Source organism: Strix aluco, chromosome 9 (assembly GCF_031877795.1).
Source record: "Strix aluco isolate bStrAlu1 chromosome 9, bStrAlu1.hap1, whole genome shotgun sequence".
Classification (NCBI taxonomy): Eukaryota; Metazoa; Chordata; class Aves; order Strigiformes; family Strigidae; genus Strix; species Strix aluco.
Window position 1 is genome coordinate 18681591 of NC_133939.1, and position 23429 is coordinate 18705019.

The 23429-nt window shown below is 46.2% G+C and overlaps 1 protein-coding gene across 3 annotated transcripts in view; it reads right to left on the reverse strand.

Annotated features, from left to right (window-relative positions):
- Positions 1-223: 223 nt before the first annotated feature.
- The window catches only part of TP63 (tumor protein p63), a 104393-nt gene continuing 81187 nt past the window's right edge, over positions 224-23429 (reverse strand). The window contains exons 5-14 of one of the 3 annotated variants that reach the window (XM_074834554.1): positions 20141-20327; positions 18328-18443; positions 17900-18009; positions 17486-17622; positions 16399-16481; positions 15321-15457; positions 3819-3976; positions 2742-2886; positions 1786-1879; positions 224-520 (exon numbers count right to left, since the gene is read on the reverse strand). In XM_074834554.1, the coding sequence (XP_074690655.1) occupies positions 224-520; positions 1786-1879; positions 2742-2886; positions 3819-3976; positions 15321-15457; positions 16399-16481; positions 17486-17622; positions 17900-18009; positions 18328-18443; positions 20141-20327 (1464 nt within the window). Of the gene's footprint in view, positions 521-1785; positions 1880-2741; positions 2887-3818; positions 3977-10644; positions 10760-15320; positions 15458-16398; positions 16482-17485; positions 17623-17899; positions 18010-18327; positions 18444-20140; positions 20328-23429 lie in introns of those variants that run through there. The other 2 variants (XM_074834553.1, XM_074834555.1) reach the window with 2 other exon arrangements.

Below are 23429 nucleotides of genomic sequence, written 5' to 3' on the forward strand. Positions count from 1 at the left end.
TACCCGCCTTCCCCCTTCGCTCAGCTCTTCCCCTTGCAAGAGCTGGGGTGGAGGTTGCTGCCCAGGAGTATGACCTAGACAGCATCAAGGGCATAACCTAGCGTGAGTGAGCAAGAAGGTTCCCTCCGCCCTTCGTCCAGGGGTGCAGTACCAAGCAGAAGGAAGACAAATGAAGGGCTGAGCAGTTTGTGGCCGAGGCGGGGTGGAGTGGGGTCTGTGGGCCTCACTCCCCTTCCTCCTTGATGCGTTGCTGTTTGTTGCGCCGGGCATCCATGTCGAAGTTGAAGTCATTCCACTCGTCGCGGGGTGGGAAGGAAATGGTCTGCCGGAGCGTGAAGCGGACCGCGTCGATGACCCGCTCCCCCCTGGTTTCGCTGGAGCCCACGCTGACGGTGGAGGCGCCGCTGGGGGTGCGCAGGAGATGGGGAGGGGAGGAGAAGTCATGGAGCTGCCGGTGGTCCAGGATGCCCTTCCAGATGGCATGGCGGAACTGCTCCGGGATCTTGAGGCTCACCAGATCCTGCAAGGCAAGGTAGAGGGCTTAACAGGGCAATCCCTGGCCAAGCTGGTCTCCAGGAATAGAAGGAGCCTCTGGGCCACCCTGAAAATGCCTATTAACCAGCAAAGCTGCTAAAATCCAGGTGGCCATGATGCACTGTAGAAGACAAACCACTAATCCTGAAGGTGGTGGTTCACTTCTGAACAAGCATGTATAGCCATGAGGCAGCAAGGACTTATGACACAAGGTCTGTTTTGAAGTTACACAAAACACACATTCAAGCATAAGATAAGGTGACCTAAAGCTAAATGTTTAACTGGACTGCAAGACCTCCAAGACAACCTCAGGGAGATCTGCTGGTTGTCTATGGTGGGGGATGCTGGGCTGCGGAAGTTCAATGGCTTTGAAAACTTCCATGTTTATTTGAAAGCCTGCAAAAGGATTTTAGAATCCAAATCTGAGCTCCAGTATTCAAAGCTCTGGGTCTGACTCTATAGGAACCGCCTTAACTTGAACACAACCAAAATTTAAGAACAGACACATAACCTTAGAAAACTTGGACTCTGAGATCCCATCATGTTTGGTGCAGTACCTGAGGGGAACATTAACTAAACTCTGGGAAATATGATATCAGCTTCTGATAAAATTAGCAACCAGCTTTGGTTAATTTGGGTCAGCTTTTCTAATTAGAGCAGCAGCAAAAGGAAGGCAGCCCATACTAGGAAGCAAAAGCACCACAGCCTTGCAAAGTCTTGGGGAAAAAAAATGGGACAGCCAGCTCGGAGGAGAGCAATGGCGCAGGAGAGGAAGCAGCAACCCTGCAGCAAAAGCCATGCAAGAGAAAAGAAAAAAAAAAAGCCACAAAACCAAAACAGGGCTGAGATGCCAGTGGCAAGGGAAGATCATTAAGGTAAGGCCAGAAAACAGAAGCAGGGAGGGAAAAATGCAGACCACTTCTGGACAGCCTACTTGTCTGCAGGCAAGTGAGGTGTTTCAGAGCAGTGTAAACTGAAACCAAGCCTTGTAGAATTAATAGGCATGTGGGCTGGGTCCACTTCGGGGGCTGAAACAGAGAGTGGTGGGGAGGGGGAGACACTCTTTCTCTGTGCCAGGCAAGGCAGTTACAATGCTGGCCCTGAGTCCAGCCTCTCTTCACCTTCTCTGTGTGCAACAGCCTTAAATCACACTAATCATATAAAAATAAAAATATACTGAGTCTGGATTTCTGACCCTTCCTAAAGCAGGGTCAAGAGTGCAAACAAAGGAAATGGTGAGGAGTTACTTACATCCATGGAGTAATGCTCAATCTGATAGATGGTTGTCAGCCCCTGGGTCGTGAAATAATCCACACAGGATGAGCAGCCCAACCTCGCTAAGAAGCTGCAGAGGAGGAAGGAAGGAAGGAGAGAGAAAAAAGGATCACCCTGGCTGCAACAGCCTAAACCACAGAAAAACCAAACACTCAGCCAACCTGCAGCAACAGGAAACAAAGCTTTTACCCTTGGCTTGACCCTCTCCAAGACATCCCAGGCCAGCAAGCCACATCGCTGCCGCATCAAACAAACAAGGGAGTCCTTCGGCTCAGCGCCCAGCAGACAATCCTCATGGCAGCACACTGCCTTAGTCAAGAGCTGGTACTGCACAGCCTGGATCTTGGGGCAGGAAGGCTCATATGGACCCTCCTGCCAGGTCACTTCACCCAGAAGGTGGCTGAGCCCGTGGCAGCCTGCTGCATGGATAGAGGGCTTCAGCAAGGCGGTGGGTCTGGGGCTCAGACATGTCATGCACACAAAGTACTTCAAATCTGTACATTCCTCCCTAAGTGTAAAGGATTCCTCCTTTATGGGTAGCATCTTTCAACTTGTTTGACTTCATGGAGGGCAGAGCGGCTTCGGACCCCAGCCACAGCTTGTTGAGTGGGTAAAGGGGAAAAAAAGAAAAAAAAAGAAAAAAGAAATGTTTGCAAGACTGCCTGGCGCCCTCAGCTCCACCAGTCCAACAGATGCTGCACCCCTGGGCTTTCTTGCAGTCCTAACGTCCCTGTTTCTCTCAGGTGCTCGGAGGTGGGGGTTTGAGGCTCGGTGCCCAGAGGGTGCCAGCCCCAGGACTGCCAAGACCCACTGGGATCCAGTGCTCCTAGAGAATAGGGCGAGGGACCCGGCAGGACCCTTCAGGCTCCCGACACGAGGCCTCTGCTCCCTGCAGGTGGGAAATGTGCGCCGGGCAGCCTGTTCCTGCTCACCTGACGATGCTGCAGTCTGTGGGGTACGGAGGAGGGGGGGTGCAGTGGGACGTTGAAGGCATGGAGAGGGGAGGAGGCAGCGCCTGTGTGGGGCTGAGGCCATTCATGTCACCGGTCATGGCCATGTGGGTACCCATCATGGGAACTGGAGGAGAGAAGGAGCAGCACATTGTTACCCAGGCATCCCCAGACCCCTGCTTCACCCCCAGCACCAAAGGACAGCACCTGCAGCCGAAGCAGCCTTAAATCCCCTGCAAAGCCCCGCACAGAGCGAGTTCATAGGGAATTTCAGGCAGGGCTGCAATGACTGCACAAGGACCAGATGACAGACAGTCCTTCAGGATCTCTCCCCTCACTGGAGCAACTGTCAGCAGCACTGCCGCCGCCGCGTCACCTTCCCTTACAAACAGGCTCGGTAGAAACCTAAGACGCTGCGGGCATCTCAGCTTTCCCTGCCGTAGGAGAGGAACGGGACAGAGCCAGCAGAGTAACCCAATACAGAAGCCAAACAGCTTTGTTTTCAGAGACACCAAGAGCACCCAAAGGGGATCAGCAACAGGTGTGGGCAAGAGTCCAGCACTTTTGAAATTAAAGAAAAAAAAAAAAACCAAAACAACAAAACTCAGCCCCCAGAACCATGTCTGTCATCCTGGATTTACAGGGCTGCTGGGCACTCTTCAACAGCCAGGAGGAAGCAGGATACAGAGCTGCAAGATGCAGATATTTCCTTTGAAACTAAGAAGTGTCTTAATTGAACTGAGGGAAAAAAATTTTGCCAACATTTGCATCTCCTCTGCTGGGAAAGGAAGAAGAAACAAGTCTTGAAAGACAGACAACAGTGCAGCCAGCCAGATCTGCAGCAAAAAGCAGCTCTGTTCACCCCTGTGAGGCTCAGAGCAGGATACTGAAGCCTTGCCCTGTGGCACAGCAGTGAGCAATATTTCGCTCTGCAGATTCCCAGCAAATGACTCCAGGCTCCCCAGCGTAACACTAGGAACTTGGAGAGGCCAAGTCTCCTTGCCCAGACTAGTGGGGAGCATGCACGGAACAGGAGAAGAAGGAGTGAGGGTTTCTTACTGTTGGTTCCCATGCCGTCAGGGATGGTGGTTGGGGTCAGGGCATTGCGCTGCTGGGGGTTAATTAGCTGGCTGACCGAGGGCAGCTTGTTCATGCTGTTCATTTTGCTGAGTGGTGGAGAGTTGGAGCCATAGGATGACTGCGACTGCATGGAGGTCCTGCAAACCAAGGAGATGTTAGGACAGCTGTTAAGAGCACGCATCCAAGGGGCTAGGTGCTCTGTTTGTGGCAGTGGTGAGCTACTGCTAGTGAAATCACTAACACAATGGAAGCATCACAGATAAAGATCATTGGAGAGAGAAAGTCAACAGGAAATAAGAAGTTTCCCAGATGTTCTGGGTATTTAAAAAACAAATGGTGAAATACCAACAAACGGAAGCTTTACTTTCGGTTCAAATTTTTTATTTAAGGAAAAGTTTTTATGTAAGTTTTTCAGTTGAACAGAACACATGCAAAGCCAGCAAAGAGCTGCCAAAACTCAAAATGAGTATTTTTAAGTTAAACTCTCCTTGTGGTCAAAGACTTTTTTCATAAGAACAGGAACTGAGGAAGAAATCTCAAACCATCCTAACTACCCCTAAAACCTGACTGCAGAAATAATTTTCAGATTGGGTCACACTTATCACTTTGGTTTCTCCAAAACTCCTAGTTATTCATACAATCAAGTTGTTATCAGGTGTATGTACAACAGCCAGAGGCTCTTTGCTCAAGACAGACTCCACACACCTTAGGGACCACTACTGAGATGGTCAGAGCTGCCTGGATGCCAATATGCAGCTTTTGCTGGTGTTAAGGAATACCTGATATCCAAACCCTGCAGGCTGCTTGCAAAGAGTAAAGAGTATCAGATTCCTACTACCACTTGACAACAGCACTAGCCTCCCTCAAGTCCAGACAGCCCCAAACTCCATCCAGCATATCCATGAACTGGGACAGAGGCTTGCTGGCGAGCTCCCCCCTGCCCAGCCCCAAGGGTCCCAGCTGTAATCCCGCCTCGTAAGTGATCCAGAGCGTGAAGACCAGACTGCTTCTGAACAGCGGCCCAGTTCCCAGATCACGTTACGGCTGCGGCATCCCATCTGCAGTGGGGTCTTATTTGAGATATGCAGAAAATGATCATTAAAGCAGGTCCAACAGCACAATTGGCAGAGCACCGCCATGCCACAAGAGAGCAGGTTTTTCTCTCTCTGACAGCAGGGGCATTTGTAAGACTGGGCAAAGGTGCTGGGGAAGTGGGCACGCTTCCCAAACACGACATACACTCGCGAGCTGTGCTCACCCAGCAGAGCGGAGGTCGCCTGGCTCACCGCAGAGCCCAACACTCATTCGGCCATATCACGGTGACCCCGCAGTGAATGTGCAAGGGCACATTCCCATCTTATTTCCCATTGGGAAACTTGTTCGTCTGGGTATAACTGGTTATACCAATTCCTGGGAACTGGCTTTCCTTCTATGCAAAGAGAACATTTATTACTTCAAATAAGCAAAGTGTAAAAGAAAGAAAAGGCTTATTCCTAGGTAATTTATTAAAACCTTCAGCACTCAAGGTCAAGTTTCATACAATTACATTGTCTCCAGCTTCCTGCACTTTTAAGACTTGCAGTGTTGGGTGGAGAAAACATCTATGCTAACAGGCTAGAGTATCTAAGGCCCTGAAGAAATGTTACCTTAATTACACAATTACAGGAGGTACAGAAGGGTGTGAACTGTCCTTTGGCAGTGAAGATGCAGGACAAGATCCAGCAAACTTCATAGACTCAAGGAAGCTTCACAAATTAATATTAACGATGGCAGCAACTCCCAAGGGGAAGTGAAACCGAGCCATGAAGTTCAGACCCAACTTTTCAGGGTGAAGGGAATGATTCAGATCTGAGGTTTCAATTCACCAGTTATGAAAGTTGAGGCCAGCCATGAAATTCAAGTCACACTGACACAACCCTTAAACTAAGAGGCTTCTGGATTTAGAGCCAAAATGAATATTTCTACTTTACAGGTTCAGGCACTTATCCTAACTGAGGTTCAGCTGCAATTAATATACACCTGAGTAGTCTCTTGGGGCAAAATCTGAACAATATGTAAGTGAGGAGGTCACCATGTACACAGTGAAATTCCAGATCAAATCAATAAAGACTTCCCAAGAAGGATTTAGTTGCATTGTTTAAGCGCAGGACAGATTTTATTCAGAGAGCTCATGACTAGAAACCTTTTCTAAAAAAAAAAAAAAAAAAAAAAGGATTCTGTTGCTATTAAACAACGTTCTCCAAGGAGGTCAGTAGTGGGCCTAACTTTGCCCTCTCCACCAGCAACAGTGATCTCAGCAAAGCTAGTTAGGAGACTACAAAATATTTTGGGGAAAAAAATAAGCCAGCAAGCAAACACAAACCAACCCAAAGCACCCTATGCTACAGGAAACAAATGCCTACGTTAACATATAGCTTAAGGACTCCATTCTTATCTCCTTCTTGCTGCTAAGAATCAAGATTAAGACAATCAAGCTCAAGTGAATAAAACAATAAAAAAAAAATTTCCATCACATGAGCAAACACGTAAAAGGTCTAAAGAGAGCCATCTAGCCAAATAAAAGTCCCACGATAAACCAAGATGCAAAATTTTATTGAAAATTAACGTCACACATCAATGCAGCAACAGCCTCAGAAACACAAGAAAATGTTTTGGTATTAAACACACAGACTACATGGTGTTTGAGGATTCATTTAAAATATATTGCTTTTTTCTCAATTTTTTTTTAAACAGGTATTATAAGAATGTCATGCACAGTGATTTTTATTAAAATTATACTTACTATATCTCAAGAAAGATTAGAAGTAGGAGCATTAACATTTCTTTGATATCAATGCCAATGAAATGCATTTTAATATCAAGGTATAAGGACTTCAATTAAGAGACTATTATACTTCTTGGAACAGTCTGATATGAAAGGCACTGAGTCACATTCTGCAACTGATTTTTCTCTCTTCAAGAGGCTATGTAATTATTTAGCCAATAACATTTGTAGTTATGCAAGCTCATATGAAGGCAATCACCTCTCATGCTTCAAGGCACATACTGATCATCTCAAGAGGTCAGGAAGGAACTTCCTCCTTCTCCCACATATGAAGCACAGTTCAGTTCACAGGTTACCTTGTATAATTCTGCACTTTTCCAGCTCACTGGATATCAGCCCTTCACCAGAGGTAGGAAACTGCTTGGATAGACCAATTACCTGATTCAGTAGACAAGTCCCAGAGTCCTCATTCACATTAGATGAGCACACTGTCATGTAAGCAGCCTTAATGCAAATGACATCAAAGGTTCATTAAGTGCAAGAATATGGCAGCTCAGACTCAGAGAGTTTAAGATCTCACCCAAGCCCCTGTGCCTACAGTTTGCTATCCTTGAAGACCTAGAGCTAGTCACAGTGCAGAGAGACCAAAGTGAAATCAAAGCTGTCCAGTTCTGGGCCTGCCTCTCCTTACAGCAAGTGCAGCAAGAATTACATTCCAAGTTCACACATGGTCAACATGTCCATTTGCAACATTTTTTCAAGTAAGGTTGCCCACTGGGCTGAATAACCCTGGGATGTCACTGATGTAGTCTAGTAATGGCACACAAGTGACAGATGATGCTCACTTGCACTCATCCAATTTGAAGGCCCATGAAGCAGAGAGATGCCCTTGCTCTCCACATCTCAAACAGCTCTTATTCTAAAGCAGGCAACAGTGCATCTTTTCAACCACACAAGTGGTCTGTAGGCTTGGTAACTAACTGGGAGCATGGAAAGGAGGAGCTCTGATGGTCACTGGGCAGACAGCAACTACAGCACACGGACAAGGATAGCGATAATGACTACCCTTAGATTTCACGTATGGGAACTTCCCAAGCTAGGCAGTGGATGCAACCTGCTTTCCAGGGAATGGAGCTATAATGAAGGGAGTGGATATACATCAACTAGTTGACACAGACTATTATGACCTGACTGACAAGGCCTAATTAGTCCACTCAGTTATTCCTTGAAAGGAAAAGGCTTACTTTTCTGAATCTTTGAGATGACAAAGAAGCAATCAAAAGACAGCTAGGAAAAAGTTTTCTTCTTTTATCAACTCCAATTGCTTTCAGCTCTAGGTTATTTGATAAAAGAAAATTTTAAAAATGCACCTTCTAAGATATCTACCTTGTAGCTGGAGAGCAAATCAAGTCACCATTAAGACCAGTTTCACAATCATCATCCTCTTACAGGTAAGGAGGACAGATAGGAAAGCCTTTCCAGAGGACCGCGGGATCCAAATAATTTATATTCTTGTTTTGTGGAAGTCCCAGGTACTGTATTGCCCATCAAGGTACAAGAGATTTCCTAGAGGTCAGACCAAATGATGAACTGGAGCATGAGCTGGAATCTCCTGGTGCGGGCTGTGGATGTCTTATCTTCTGGTGGACAGGCCCTGGAGCACAGCTGTAGATACAAATCAGCGTGTCCCTGTCGCAGCATTTCTATATTGCCATCCATAAGCAGACAAGACCAAAATTCAGGAATAAACCTTCATTGGAAGGACAGACTGACAGTGCCAAGCATAATCCTGCACCTGGGCTGCATTTGCAGTTCAGATTCGCACCTCTCACAGGGAAAGGAGTAGTGTTGCCTTCCTTCTCCCAAATAAGGCACAGAGCAATAGTTATCTGCTTTGTGATCTCGAAGTACTTCCTGCAGTTTGCAGGTAAAGTAAAGAGGCACTTGATTTGGTTAGTTTTACACGAGGAATAATGGTAGAGCTGCAACTGTATGAAATAGTCACTGCTAGTATTTAATTTGTTATTATTTATATTTAATCACAGTTTTCAGGGCTCTTCTCCATCAGCCCTCCCCCACACTGCTATGGTAGAACAAGTCTTGCTAAGACATCGAAGGAGATACCCAGAGATGGGATATGGCTCTCAAAGGAGGTGTTAGTACGAGTCATCACCTGCTCAGATCACTGCTCTGCTGCCTGGAAGCGGATGATGTGATGTTCAGAGATAAGAGTCTTCTCCCACTGCATCAGGCTTTTTTCCTTGGTGGGTGGCCAGGAGGCCCACTCTGCATCTGGGAGGCACTTTCTCTTCAGGCTGTGCCTAACCACAAGTGTGTCAGAACTGGGTATGCACCTGCCCCAGATAAATCCAGCACAGACTGCACTGCAGGCACATAGGTCCCCATCAGTACTGATCCAGCTTCCCATGTTTCTCAGGGGCTGCTGATCACTGGCATTTGTAACCGAGCTCTGCTCCTCAACCACCGCTGATCTGTGCGGACACCAGCCCACAGGGAGCAGTGTTCCTGGTGTGCCTTCAGTAACTTCTTCACATTCCTATTTCCTGCAGCCATGAACATCAGAGGGTTCCTCAGGAGAAATGCCACTGCCTGAGAGCGTGCATTGAAGGATACTTCTCTACCAGCGTTAGAGGCTGTTCTTCACGTAAGGATGTCTGAACACCTCTCGGTGGGGAATGCCACAGCAGGCATCATGCTCACCCTCATCACCAGTACCCGCACCTAGTGCCATGCTCAGCAATGCCACGTTAGTTCCATGGCACGTTTCTTGCCTGTTTATCATTCCTCCTTTGTGCTGGTCTGGGCTTGACACTTAGAGATGAAGTTTCCAAATTATTCAAGGATGGCTTTCAGAGGTAGAATTTGATACAAGCAGTGTGAGGATTTACAAGTCCTTTCTGAGAAACAGTCTTCTGTGCAGGAATTGCTAAGCCAGGATGCACTTCACAGACATGATAAGCAAAAGCCACTGGTTGCAGGATTAATGGACAAGGTGGGCAAGGCCTGAGGCCACTTGGGGGAGTCAGCTGCAACATATGCTGGCACCACTTTCCTTTGAACAAGGTTTGTAGTGATGTGGTAAAACACAGTAGGGTTGATGAAAACTCTAAGGCAACATCTAATAACTGCTGAAGATCTGCAAGGAAAGGGGCAAGCTCTGACCCCTTTTCACAGGTAGGGCAATGAGCAGTTTTGGACACTGGCCTTTACACCCTCAGCTGCAAAGGGACAGAGACACTGGGCACACATGGATGTCATTACACAGAAAGACTTCAACCTCACATTCAACTTGTGCAGCTCAACCCACCACTGGGATAGAGCCCGCAGAGTCAGGAGGGACCTTCCTAAATTCAAAGCTGGATTAATGCCAGCAGTGCTGGTGCAAAGTCAAACTCACACAGTCTTCCCTACAATTTTGATGTATTTCAGATCAGACCCTTTAAGATTAGAAATAAGGGGAAACAATTCATGATGTCAAATTAGCGGGCATTTCTACAGAAAAAAAAATAAACCGATTTCTTACCAGTGCCAATTCATATAATTGTTACCTCCCTCTGTCCAGCAGTACAAATACTTCAGTTACTTGCAGTATTACTGCATGACCAACATTAAAACAGGCCAAATTGACTATCACAGACTGTTTAAACACACACCCCCTTCCACCCCCCCCAGTCCATGAACACATTTTTTAATTTAAACAAGACAAGAGGCATTTTAAAATTGAGACCTGCTCAGAGAAACCCTGCTGAGTTTCACAAATACAGAAGTAAGAGGAAAGAGTATCAACACATTACAAAAACAGGAAGAAAACGTTACACTAAGACAGACGACATTGTGGTTCCTGACCTCCCAATGCTATGGACTACAGCTAAGAGGTCTGTAGAAGTGTCTGTTGTTTCTGCAAAGTTTGAGTCCCTTCAGAAGATTACTCTCTCTATTTACTCTGTTGCTATCAGGCTGTGTATTTGCCCCACTGTTCCTAGTCCTGCCATCTGGGCAAAGTGACACCACCATCTCGGTTTATGGATATACTGATGGGTTTGGGGGGCTGGAATGTTTTAGGATGGCATCGGTCTGTTTGGGAGGGTCTCTCCTTGAGTCCATGAGTTCACTCCTGAAGCAGGCCGAAAGGAGACTGTAGAGAAGGAACCAGAGAAAAGAAAAAGATGAATGTACAGGACCCTTCACCAGCCACCAAGAAACAGTCACTTTTCACCTTCATGATCACAGTATGGGCTTTGCAGGAGGGGAAAAGCAGATGTCTTAGCACTTACAGTGAGGGTATGCGACAGAGATTTAGAAAGCTGGAAAGCCCCAAGTACAGGTGAGTGCTTGGCAAGAAGAGAAAACAGCTAGTTGATAGGGAAATCCCATTTCTGTGTCCCAGTCTCACGGGTGCAAATGGTGCCCCAATACCATTTCCAGTAACAAATACAAGAGGAAAAAAGCACTCAAAGGGGAAAAGGAGAGAAGCAGTATCCATTGAGCCCACTTCAAACTTTAATTACTTAAAAAACAGAAGCTGGTTCTAGGGAGACAGGATGGTGCCTACTGTGAAAGGGCCATATTGATTACAGCTCAACCACTCCCCTTTTCAAAGCCAGGAGACCCCCTGCACTAAAGCTGAGGGGTCCCTGGGGCTGCCAGGAGGCACTGCACCCTCTGAGCAAGCAAAGCAAACGCAGCACATCTTTGTATACCTAATCCCACACTTTTTCTTGCTTATTTTCTTCTTGGCAGTTCTCTAGCGAGAACACTATCCAAGTGCCTGGAGTTCACAACACATGCAAGCACAGCACTACCAAACCAAACCATGCAAAAATCCACTATTAGTTTCCACACCAAAAATGAGAATGACTAGGTGGAGGTATGAAGAATACCTTCCCCACCAGCCCCCTCCCCACACCAGCAAGCACTCCCATCTCAGCTGGAGCACTCCAGGCACTGGATAGCTCAGCTCTGTCGTACCTCACTGACAAGGTTAATTCCTTCTCATTTGGATAATGAGCTGTGCTGCTCACTAGATTGAAAGTCTGGTAGCTGCAGCCCTTCTGATACGAGAGAAATGTTTGCCGGGATATAAGATCCCACTTGGAGACAAGAACCCTCCTTCTTGGTAGCCATTGGAAGACTTTGTGAAAACCTTTCAGTCATAGGAGTTGGACTTGATAGTTATGGGTCCTTTCCAACTTAAGATATTCCATGATTCTATGCTATGGCAAATTGAAATAAAAACTGTTCTGAAAACAGTGCTCAGCAGGGTGAAACCCACCACACGAAATCTTACTGAAAATGAAAAAGTGTTTTCCAGTGAAACCCTTAAAGGCTGTGCAGATACTCCCTGGGAATATTGATGGTAAATGTGTTCCACAGCAGAGTATTGGAGAAACCTTCCCTCCCCATTAAAGCACGGGCCACCTCTGGTATCTGGCAGCAGGGATCTTCTGGCAAATCCACATTTTAAACAAATGGTGGCAGACCACGTAAAGGAAGTCTTCTAAATAAACATGTGTGCTGCTGTTCACATATGGGCCCCAGGATTTGGCAGTGAAAAAAGAAGAATAGAAACTGCAGCAAAAAACCCCCAAATCTTCCCACCTATGATCATGAAGGTATTTGGCATAACAGTAAATAAGAGAAAACCATGCACAAAGGAGCAGAGAGAGGAGATGAGACAGAGAAAGATTGTGGTCTGGCACGATGTGGAGCACTGCAGTATTTTGGTCATCTTGTGGAACACAAAGCTTTCTGATTGTCACCAGATTTGTCCTTTTTATTCCAGAACAGTGAGACTGCTGCATCTGCTGGCCTGCCAAATGCAGTGCTGGTCTGTATGTGCACAAGAGCAATTATTCAGTTATTTTCCAAAATGACAGATTTATATTTTAAAAACTACCTTTCACCATGATAATCTCATCCTTGCTTTTCCTACTCTTCAAAAAAGATGAAGCTTTCCATGTTGTAGGAATGAAAGGGAAACTTCACCCCACACATCTAGATAGCTTTTCTATGTTAACTATTACTCAGAAAAGTAAACTGAAAAAACAAGCAATTCCTCCATCAAGGCTTGACTGTGGAGCACATGTGGATGAAGCTCCATTTTGAGAAGAGCGAGCCAAAGGCTCTTTTTGTGAATTCTGAAACTCACAAACATGCCGCCCTCACAGAATCCTGCTAGGACCTACACATTTGAACTCGGTCACCACACATGCACTTTCCTAGCTCCCAGTTTTAACATACACTTTGAACAAAAGCAAACCAAGACCGAGATTTGAAAGTACATCCCTACCTATAAAGTGAAAGGCATTTTCTTTTAAAGCCAGAACAGACTTCCAAAGGAGTCACTGTGCTGCTGAGTTTGGCCGGCCTGACAAGGAAGCAATAGCAGGATATCTCCCAGCAACCTGCTTGCATGCAAGGATGCTCCTACCCAAACCAGTTCCTGCAAAGTGTCTTCTCTCCCCATTCTCACATTGAAATGTGAGGCTCCTTTACGATTCTTTTTTGGGGTGCAGTTGTGTCTATAAGTCTTTTCAGTCTAAATGCCCCTTTCCCCTGAACACATTCCTTCAGAAATTAAGTTTTACCCTGGATTATCAAGAAAGAAGCACCAGAATCCAACTGCACCTAAGAAGTTATTGCTTGAACATGCATTTCAGCACAGAGGACCTTGCTTGATGGCAGGCTGTCGGCAGAAACAACTGCAGCAGCTCTGGACAAACACTGAAAGTTATTTTTCTCCACACTCCTGGCATCCTTAAAAGCTCTTAATCTTTCTCCCCAGTATTTGAGCACGCTCAGCAGCTGAGAAAAATGAGTATATAACTGGACAAGTGCCAGGAGACATGCCAAAAGAAGTTTCATTAAATTAAATGGCTGGACTTATACATGCTGGTCTTAAAGGTAACACAAATACCAACCTCAGTTGCCAGGAACCCATCCTATTGATATAGGAAGAATGAAAACAGTAATTATGGCAAAGCAACTGTCAGCACCAAGTGAAAGCTGTCATCTGCTGCCGTCCATTTCTGCTTACAAAACCATTTCTCAACTGAAATGGCTGTGTAGTTCAGGTGGAGCTTTGAAGACATGCAGCTGAGCGCACAAAGGTTGCAATGCCTAGGAGCTAGTAAATACAAGCTATAGTATATACAAACAGTGCAGATGACTGATAAATAATAACAACAATAATGAGAATTTTAAGTGCCCCAAAAAAAAGTCCAGAGCCCCTGGATGCTCCAGCCATTTTGGCACAAGACTTTTTTCACACCTCCACAAGACTCCAGCTGACACTAAAAACACACAGGTCGAAATGTGAACACATGCAGAGATCTGGCAGAAAGCCGTGGTATTGCAGAAGTCCTGAGACAAGGCCAAGGCACCGAAATAAAACCCTACAGGCTCAAGTGGGACTTATGTGGTGCCTTGGCCTTGTGCTAACCTCTGCAAAGGAATGAGTTATACCCGCAGCCTCTTGACGCGTGAGCTTACCAGCAGGAACGCGTGAGATCCTAAGCACTACCGCTGGCGGCTACCTACAGCCCGGGTGGCTATTTTCTGTCACCCGATACAGCAGGTGAAGCAATGCCCATGAATGACACTGCTTACGGTCTGTCTGGGAAGTCATTCTCTGACCCAGTCTCTGTAACTGCAAAGCTTTGGGAACAGAGGGGAAAATGGAAACCAGACACTTATTTGGCCCTTCTTCTCCCCATCCTCCTGGCACTTACACCACCCAAAGTAATTCTGGCACAGCCCTGCCAGCTGAGTTCAGATAGGGACTACGTCTGCCCGGATGGAAAGTTTCTCATGCGCAATGTGGAAAGTCAATGACAAAACAGAGTTTTTAAAAACACTTTAAAAGTGCATGCATAGTCTTTTTTTAAGCATCCACTGGTCACAAAGGGATTCGTACATGTTTCACCCTCACTCCCAACTTTCAGTTTCTCATTTTATAGCTGAGGAACCTACAGTATTTATATGCCACTGAGACACCAGCCCTCCAATAGCCCCAGAGACGCACAGCAGCGGGATCCAAGCACTCGGCCGAGCCGGTGCTCACAGTCCTAGTTCCACATGCTCTTGGCAAGATGCTGATGGATACCCTGGAGAAGGCATGGAGATGTTTCCACATTTGCTGCTGTTCCCATGGAGCAGATGAGAGAAGAGTACACCCACCCTGCGCTCTCCAGCTCAGGCACACACATCAGCACATTTCTGGCTGCAGGCTGTTCAGTGGCACTGCCTTGCTGCGCTGCACCTTGGGCTCCAGTTGGAAGTCAGAAACAAGGCACTGAGCCTCACTCTCTGAGGCCAAAAGGTGAATTGTGTGGGACGAGAGACTAGAGACGGACCTTGCAAGCAGTCAGAATGTGCGCTTGGGGAACGAGGACTGCTTTCTCCCATTGCACAGGTCATGAAATCTGGATCTCAAACTCACTCTCTCAAGTTCTGTACAGAAACTTGGCTTTAGCCAAACTCCTGGCATCAATTTCTACCAGCTCTGACCACGGGGTTGACAAGCAGCTATGCTGTTGGAAAGATTTTGCCAATGCAGTATTCTAATAGTGCTTGGCCCCTGGTTGAGCACCACATCCCTACAAACAACTGTGCAGAAGCCTTCTGTGTCTCTCTCCTCTCTCCCCCTTCCCCACCGTCCTCACCACACAGGTCACTGGAAGCTCACTCATACTCACTGCTTCTGGAGCAAGTGCTGGTGCTGCTGCTGCTGCTGCTGCCGGTAGGTCTCAATCGTGTGCTGGGGAAGGTACTGCATTAGTTCCAGGGACTCTTTGATCTTTAGTAGCATTTCATATGTCTCCCGTCCCCTCACCTGGATCATGGCAAAAGGAAAGGGGGGAAAAGAAAAGCCTTAAAGGACTGCATCTACACTCCTTAGTGACAGCCACCTTAGTGAGTTTTAGATAAAGTCAAGTAAACAACCAGAGCAGGATGCAAATACTCTGTTTATACACTATGCATATGCAATAAAACCGCTAAACCTTGCACTAGAGGTACAGCAGATAATGTTGAAGAGCGATAATCTGACACTGCAGGCTAATGAACATCTTGGGGTTGTCATCTTGCTTGATGTAAATCTATACCAACTAAAAGTAAGATTCTGATCCAATCTGTTAGACAGAAAATGTCTCTACCTGCCTCAGATGTAAGCAGATCTGGTGCCCTGAGGAAAAAAAGAGTACTTGAATTTGGGTGTTGGGTTTAGATCTCACTTCTCCTCTAATCACACCATGGTTTGCAATTTATCCAATTAAATGTGGCTCATGGGGAGGCAGCTAAACAGACAATTACAGATACTTATTGTCCTTTCTGACCCTTCCTTCAATACAGACATTTCACTTTTATCACTACATTACAATAGTAACACATACAAAAGCTACAGAACCATCCACCTTTGTCAGTAAGACAACACCCATTATCTCTAGAGAAAGTTCAAGTGCCACAGACCCAGAAATGACAGAGGAGGAAACCCAGTTAGGTCTCCAAGACAACATTTCCACCAGAACAGACAGATCCCTTGGAATGTTCTCACATGCCTTGCGCGAGCCACTCTCATTCAGCAGCTAATGGGATTTTTCATATTTTTTGTTTGAAATATGTATTTAAAATAGGTATCTCCGGGGATTAAAAAAAAATTTCACATCTCATCCCCATCCTCAGTTCTCTCTGAGGTCTAGGTGAGCAGCTGACTTGCCTCAAATCACTGAGGAAGATACTAAACATAGGGTAAATGCAAAAATAGAGAGAACGCACCGGCAAATATAAGAGCTCGTCATCTGGGGAACGTCTTTTTTTGATAGATGTCATCTGTATGCCATGAGTTCCTTGTCGAAAAGCTGGAAGAGAAACCCCAAAAGCATCCCATTAAAAAAAAAAAAAAAAAAGAAGAAGAAAATGAAAAGAGAGATACAAAAGAGACATGAAGTGCATGGCCAGCTCAGATCTGCAGTGCTCTGAAAGGGTCTCTGCCTGAACCACTCCAGAACAGTGCTTGCAGCTCCTGGCTCCATAAGGCAGACATGACTTTGTAGATGTTGGGTGGCCATACTGCTTGGGGAAACACATCAGCCAAGGAACACTGGATATATGGCAAAACCCCAGCAAGCCGTACCTAGAACAAGCACCGGCTCTTTGCAGGAAAGACTGCGGGCTTTGGTATTACAGTCCTCACGAGATGTTGGTGGACCAGTGATCCATGAAGGTAAGACCACAGGCAGGGAGCATGCAGAATTCACTGCAAAAACGAAGCCCCCTTCCAATCTGGCTCTTGTTAAAACCTGCTGCCTTGCCATTCAGCCTAGTGCTATCACTGAAAATACGTAGGAAACCAAAGCTGGGTTTCCACATCTTGCATCTCTGAGAGAACACAGAGGCGCCACTTGCCAGAGCACCTCCGATGCACAGCAGGTTTTACATGCAGTCTTAATCTAGATCCCTGTGGTTGGAAGACACATGCCACAACATGAGACGCTGGCTAGAAGTAGCGGAGGATGACAGCACAGTCCCAAACAAGCAGTAAAGGTTCAAAAAATGATTACAGAGTCCCAGACATGTACCTTGAGGGTGGCAAATAAACACCCCCTCCAGCCACTGCTGGCAGGGCTAATCTAACACAGGCAGTGGTTCAAGGGAGCCTGCAAACCCAGATTTGACAAATGCTGTTTGTGAACACCAGCTCATTTTTCAGACTGATTGACCCTGGGAGAACAGATGCCTAATGCCCTCCTGCCTGCAAGCCCATGCACAGCACCGCTCCATCCCTGCGGCACAAGCACCACAGTTGCACCTGCACCCGGTGACAGCATGATTTGCAATCTGCCCAGCTCTGCCAGCTACTTACGGCGCTTCGTACCATCACCATTCTTTGTACTGTCGGAAACTTGCTGCTTGCGGATGCTGTCCTCGTCTGCTTTGCGATCTCTGCCTGGGCAAGCGCAAATGCGGGCTTCGAAACATCGGCGGCCCAGGACTTGCCCACTGGGAAGAGAGGTGAGAGGAAATGTCAGCTGGCAGCTCCGATGTGGGCCAGTAGTGTTCCTCAACTTCACACCAGACTATGCACAGACCCAAACCTCCCATTTCCCAGTCAGGATGTCCCAGGTGTTGGACAACTCCCACCTGCAAAGATTTGAAAAATATCCCATGGCCCCTTGCATCAAACTGTCCCTAAGGATATGCAATACTGCCCTGAGCAGAAAAGGAGCCACAAGGCCACCTTTCAAGCAAAGGGCTACACTCATGATGCACTACTTACTCTCTGGTTTCCAGTGTCACAATGATGAGGATTGGGCGACGGTTCATCCCTCCCACGCAGCTACTGTTACACATGAAGTTGTACAAGACTGTTGTGAACTCTGTACCAACCTGGATGAGACAAAGGGGATGAGCAGAAGGGATGGTGGATGGAAAGCTCTGCTTTTTCCAGGCTCTCCACTTGTACTTTCACAGCTGTGCTGCAATCAGACTAGCATGAAATAGGACCCCCCACAAGGCTTCCTTAAAAGAAATGAAAAACTGCTCTCAAGGGATAAAGAGGGTGTTTAAAAGATCTCTTCTGATGAAGACGAAGAAGGGATTCATTGTGATGAGGATGGGGAAAGCACAATATCCCAACTCCTTTGACTAGGGTTACAACCCCCACCCTTTTGTGCCAGGATGCCACCACCTGAGCTCACAACGTACCTGGGGCGGCTCGTAGGGGACCAGCACACTCTGCCTCCCAGTGATGGGGTCTTCTACATACTGGGCATGGCTGTTCCCTTCCACCCTGATCAAGTGGCTGGGAGGTGCAATCTGCCCTGCAAGGGCAAGAGGCAAAAAACAAGAGACACCGTTCAGTGAAGCAAGGTCATGCACAGAGCAGCAAGATCTTCCATCAAGGGAAACCCCTGCACTTGGCCCCAGAGGTCTTTCAGAGCACATGCGTACCTCCCAGCCCTTATAGCATCCCTTCCCAAGGTCCCTGCAGCCAGGCATCAAAGGCAACGCAGACTTTCTCAAGCTCACGCTGGACACCTATGAGTAAACTTGAGCACTGGCTTCCCAACATCACAGACTAAGCAAGCCCAAACTGAATGGCAGCTCACACAACTCTTTCAGCAGATAACTCCATGTGGATTTTCATGCCATCTGAAAGCCCTTCTTTTCCTCCCCCTAATGCATACACAAAGCAAATTCCTTCAAGTCTCAATTCCTATACTTTTCCCTGTCAATTGCTAGCCCTGTTCCCTTCCCTCCCATCAGTCTTGATCTTGAAGAGCTAAAAACCATTCAAGCAGCAAAAGAAATACACATGTAATTAATGGTCAACTTGAAAAATCACACTTGCTTACAGCAGCAGCAGAAGGGAACACGATCTTCTTTGTTTCTAGGTCCCTTTTCCAGTAATTTAAAAAAAAAAAATCCTTCCTAAAAATTTTCTTCAGTGTTGCTGCAATATAGAACTAAATTCTGAGGAGAGAAGCCTGTTATGGGTTCATCTCAAGAATTTGTTTGAACTGTTCAATTCATACTCAAAATACAGCATATTTCTAGAGAAATAATTATTTCATAATAAGAATTTATTGGGGCTTTTTTCTTTCTTCAAACTCCACTATTTTGAGGGTATCAAAAAATCCAGTTGTCAGAAAAGCACTTTCTAATATGAAAAACTATTTCTAAGAGCTGTCTTGCTCCACTCTGATTTTACACTCCCAAGTCCTTACTTATTTTTGGCTTGTCTAGCTGACTGCACTGTAACCAGCAAAGGGATCCAGGCTCCTAAGACATCCTGCTAACTGACACCAACCAGGTTTTTTTACAGTAGGAGATAAATAATGCACGTAGAATAAAACAGATGCTCATCTGAACTTATGTGAACTTAAGTGGCCAAGGCAAAACAGAGCCCAGCCCATGAGTTTGCAGAAAACCCCAGGACATTTTTAAAACAGCTGCTACTTCACTAACATGAGGAGAAGCAAGTAAAAGATCAAAACGTTAATACTGAACTGATAGTGTTAAATGTACAGGAAGGTTGCCTACAGTTGATGCTGGCACTTAGCATTATCCTGCGAGAGATAAACAGTCCCTCCGTCTTTGAGGCGTGGATTAAGGACTGGAGATGATATTGCATCCTGTTACTAGATCCCTGTCCCAACGACGTGGAAGCTCATTCCTGAGCACAAGAACAGCTGCTTCTCATTGCGGGAGCAAAAGCAGAGTGGGGAAAGGCTGCCAGAAGGGCATTGCCTACCATGGGGACAGACATCCATCCAACCTGGGCAGGCGTGAGGTTTATTTTAGTACTTTCTTCCCAAGGACGTGCTTGCACAGGGACAGCTAAAGTATAGTATGAAGCTTCCTGCTAAGTGCGGGAAATAAAAAGCTGCACAAGATGTGGCAGGCAGGTCTGCTTTCAGCAGGTTTACTGTGAAGCTGCAGCTAAATTCCCGCACTGGCCACTTATCAGCCAAGCAGCTTTGGAGAGGGACTGCCAGCAAAGCACAGCCTTCCTTACCCTCATTAAACTCCCGGCTCAGCTCATGGTTTGGGCAGCGTTTGACCACTTCGGTGACATGTTCAGCTTTCTTGTAGACTGGCATAGCTCTGATGACAGCTCCCTGAGGTGGCGGGGTCATCACTTTGATCTGGATAGGACACGTCTTGGCGATCTGGCAGTACAATTTTTTCAGTTCTGTGGAATACTGGATAGGGAAAAGAGCAAGAGAGAGTCAGGATGTTCAGCCAGAGATGGAGGCATGCCAGCAGGATGGAGATGGGTTTGCACACATAGCTCAATGCACCAGCTACTGCATGTGCATTGCATTTGTTCACAAAACAACCACACTTCCAGGTAAGCGGCAAAACCCCCTAGACTTTTATCTGTTTTAGAATAGCTCAATATAAATCTACATCTTATCTTTCCCAAAGGCAAAAATCTTCAGATAAAGAGCACTGCTTTTACACGAACAAATATAGTCTTTATTTCTCTTGGGCACACATCCCCTCTTCCAAGGGACACACATTACCCACCTAACAAAACAGACACTATTCTTTTCACAGCACTCTGTAATCCTGGAAGCACCATAAACCACACGTAAAGCATTTCATCCTATTTTGAAGAAGCCCTCCTGCTTCTGCAGAGGAATGAAATAAAAACACAAATCTTGGAACTGAACAGTACTTGAAAGCAAGACCCTGACCAATTTGGGAGTTGTACCAAATCTGACATTTCAGTCATCTTTTAAAAGCACCTCACGTCTCTGCTGACCACCTCTGTAGCAGTCTCCACACTTCTAAACTCAAAGCATTATGTCCATGAAAGAGGTAAAGAAAATTAAAAAGATTTTTTTTTTTGAACAATCAAAGATCAGAAGAGCTGAACAGCCCAAAGACCAGATCCATGGTGAGACCTAGAGCACAACCCAGCAGCTGGCTCCAAAAGGGAGGCTGTGATCATGCAATGAACACCTGGAGCAGAACAAGATGCTCTTATTCACTATGCTAATTTGGAGCATATTAGATTTCCTCTTTTAAGATGTTCCACACTAAAGCAGTAACACTGGTGAAGCATTTTCCTGAAGTGTGTTCACATCTGGAAACCTTTACTCAGCAAAACATCAAGGCATGAGCTGAAGTCATTGGTTTCTGTTCAAAAACCCTCACTGAAATAAGGGCATGTGCTTAGCAGGAATGGTTGCAAGGAAACTCTTATGTGGTTCAGCGCAGTGTAACCTGAACCCATTTTTCTGGATGCCCCCCATGAAGGAGACTTTCCGGTCTCCTCTGCTGTACAAAGTTTTTTCAAAATACAACAGTTTTCGTCAGTACCCCACTCCAAAGGCATTCAGTTTTCTCCCGGTGCTCAGACATTTGTGAGCGCAGAGCTCTCCCAGTAACTCTAACCACATAACCCACAGGAATTGCTGGCATTTCCCCACTTCCATCTCTTTGGTTCTTGTAGAGAAAGAAAAGTGAAAGCCCCAAGGTGGTTGTTTTCTCAAAAAAATGTCTCTAGCAGCCGTGGCCGACACAGCTCCGGTCCCAACAGTTCAAACAGAGCACTAACAGGTTCATACAGGTTGAGAGTACGGTGTGGCTGTCCACCCTGCTGGGATGGGAAGAGCTGGCGCATGCATGGGTAGGTGGCGGGTGACATGGCAGCAGAAGGATTAGCGAGTGATATTCAGGGATTATTTACATTTCAAAGTGTACACATCGCTAACATAGGAAAAAACAAAGTTAGGAAAGACACTGGGGAGGAGAGAAGGATTAAAAATGAGCCAAGCCAGTCCCTTCCCTCCTATGTCAATGCCACCCTGCCATATGGCAGAGAAGATGCTACAGGTATTTAAGCTAAGGAAACAAAAAATAATCTTTAAAATGCAAAGGCCAAATTGTGCAATGCATTTTATGTGCCTGCAGGCTAGAGATTAAACCCACAAAGGATTTACCCAGCCCGCGGAAATGGGGAACGTGCCAAACAATTTAAAAAAAAAGTTGCGAAACAGATCTAGATGGTGATTTATATCATACATCTTTTTAACCTGAAATTCCTTATTGTTTTTTAATTAAAAAGCAATTCCTTACTGAAGGTAAGAGTGAGCTCACTATGTTGTCTTTTCATCTCAAGAGGTAGGAAAAAATCACTTACATTTGAAAGAGGAAGAAAACTTAGACAGCATTGTTTCCCTCAACACATCAGTTTGCTAGTAGCATTGTGAAGGTTTCAAGCGCAGAAACCTCAAAAATCTCAAAAAGCCAACTAATCACTTGGATGCCTTAACATCGTTGAAGTGTAAAGAAGTTGGGCACCCAAAGGCGATGGGCCGAAATGAAAGCATAAATATGGAAGCATAATGGCACAGGGAGGGCACATCACACGCCAGGAGCCAACGTGTCCGGTGTCTGCAGGCATCTGGAGAATTGAACAAATGGAAGGAGATACACACCCCTCGGTCACAGATCAGGAGTGTTGCTGTTGACTGTAGTTTTCTGTATAATATCTTCAAAGACAGAAATCTGGGGTTACAAGAAGGGGGGAAAAGAGAAAATAAAAATCACTGCTTTCAGAAGGACAGGAGAGGCACCCAACACCAGTATGAATACCGATGCTCCAGACAAAACAGTGTGGCCCCTCTGACAGCAAAGGAAGGGATCTGCTCTGTGTCCGCCCTTTGGCACCCCAACTGTGAGACCCCTTTGGCTACAACCAGCAAGGAAGGCATTGGACCTGCAGCTTAAATTCACAGAAAACAAACAGCCAAGGGTTAATGTGTTACAATGAACAAGCCCATCCAACAAAGAAATATATATATGTATGTCCCCAAAACACAGAACAGACTTGAGATCTCCAGGCTCTAGCCAACACCTCAGACTTGGCATGCCAGAAAAGGAAGGTGGCCAGGAGCCCACCTCTGCTTTAAGACATGGTCAGGGCACAGGGAAGTGACCAGCAGTGCCCAGCACGGAGGTGGACGAGACAGCAGGAAGGCTGTGCCACCTTTTTGTCACCTGATTGCAAGAGTAGTTCAAGCTTCACAGGGCTCAGGGACATGGCATGCAGCTACGATTTCCCATCTACCCCAGGCACAGCCATCCGTGAGCGTGTAATCACTGAGCAGCCAGTCATTTAACACCGGTGTAAATCTGTCCATGGGGTACCTGCTGTCAGACAGTAAGGGGCTTGAGTTTCCCACCCTGCCAACTTTGCTGCAACCGTGGGTAACCTGACGCCCAGCCATTTATTGGCATAAATAGATGTGAACAACTAGGTCATGGTGACTTCGTACTGGATCAGTGATAAT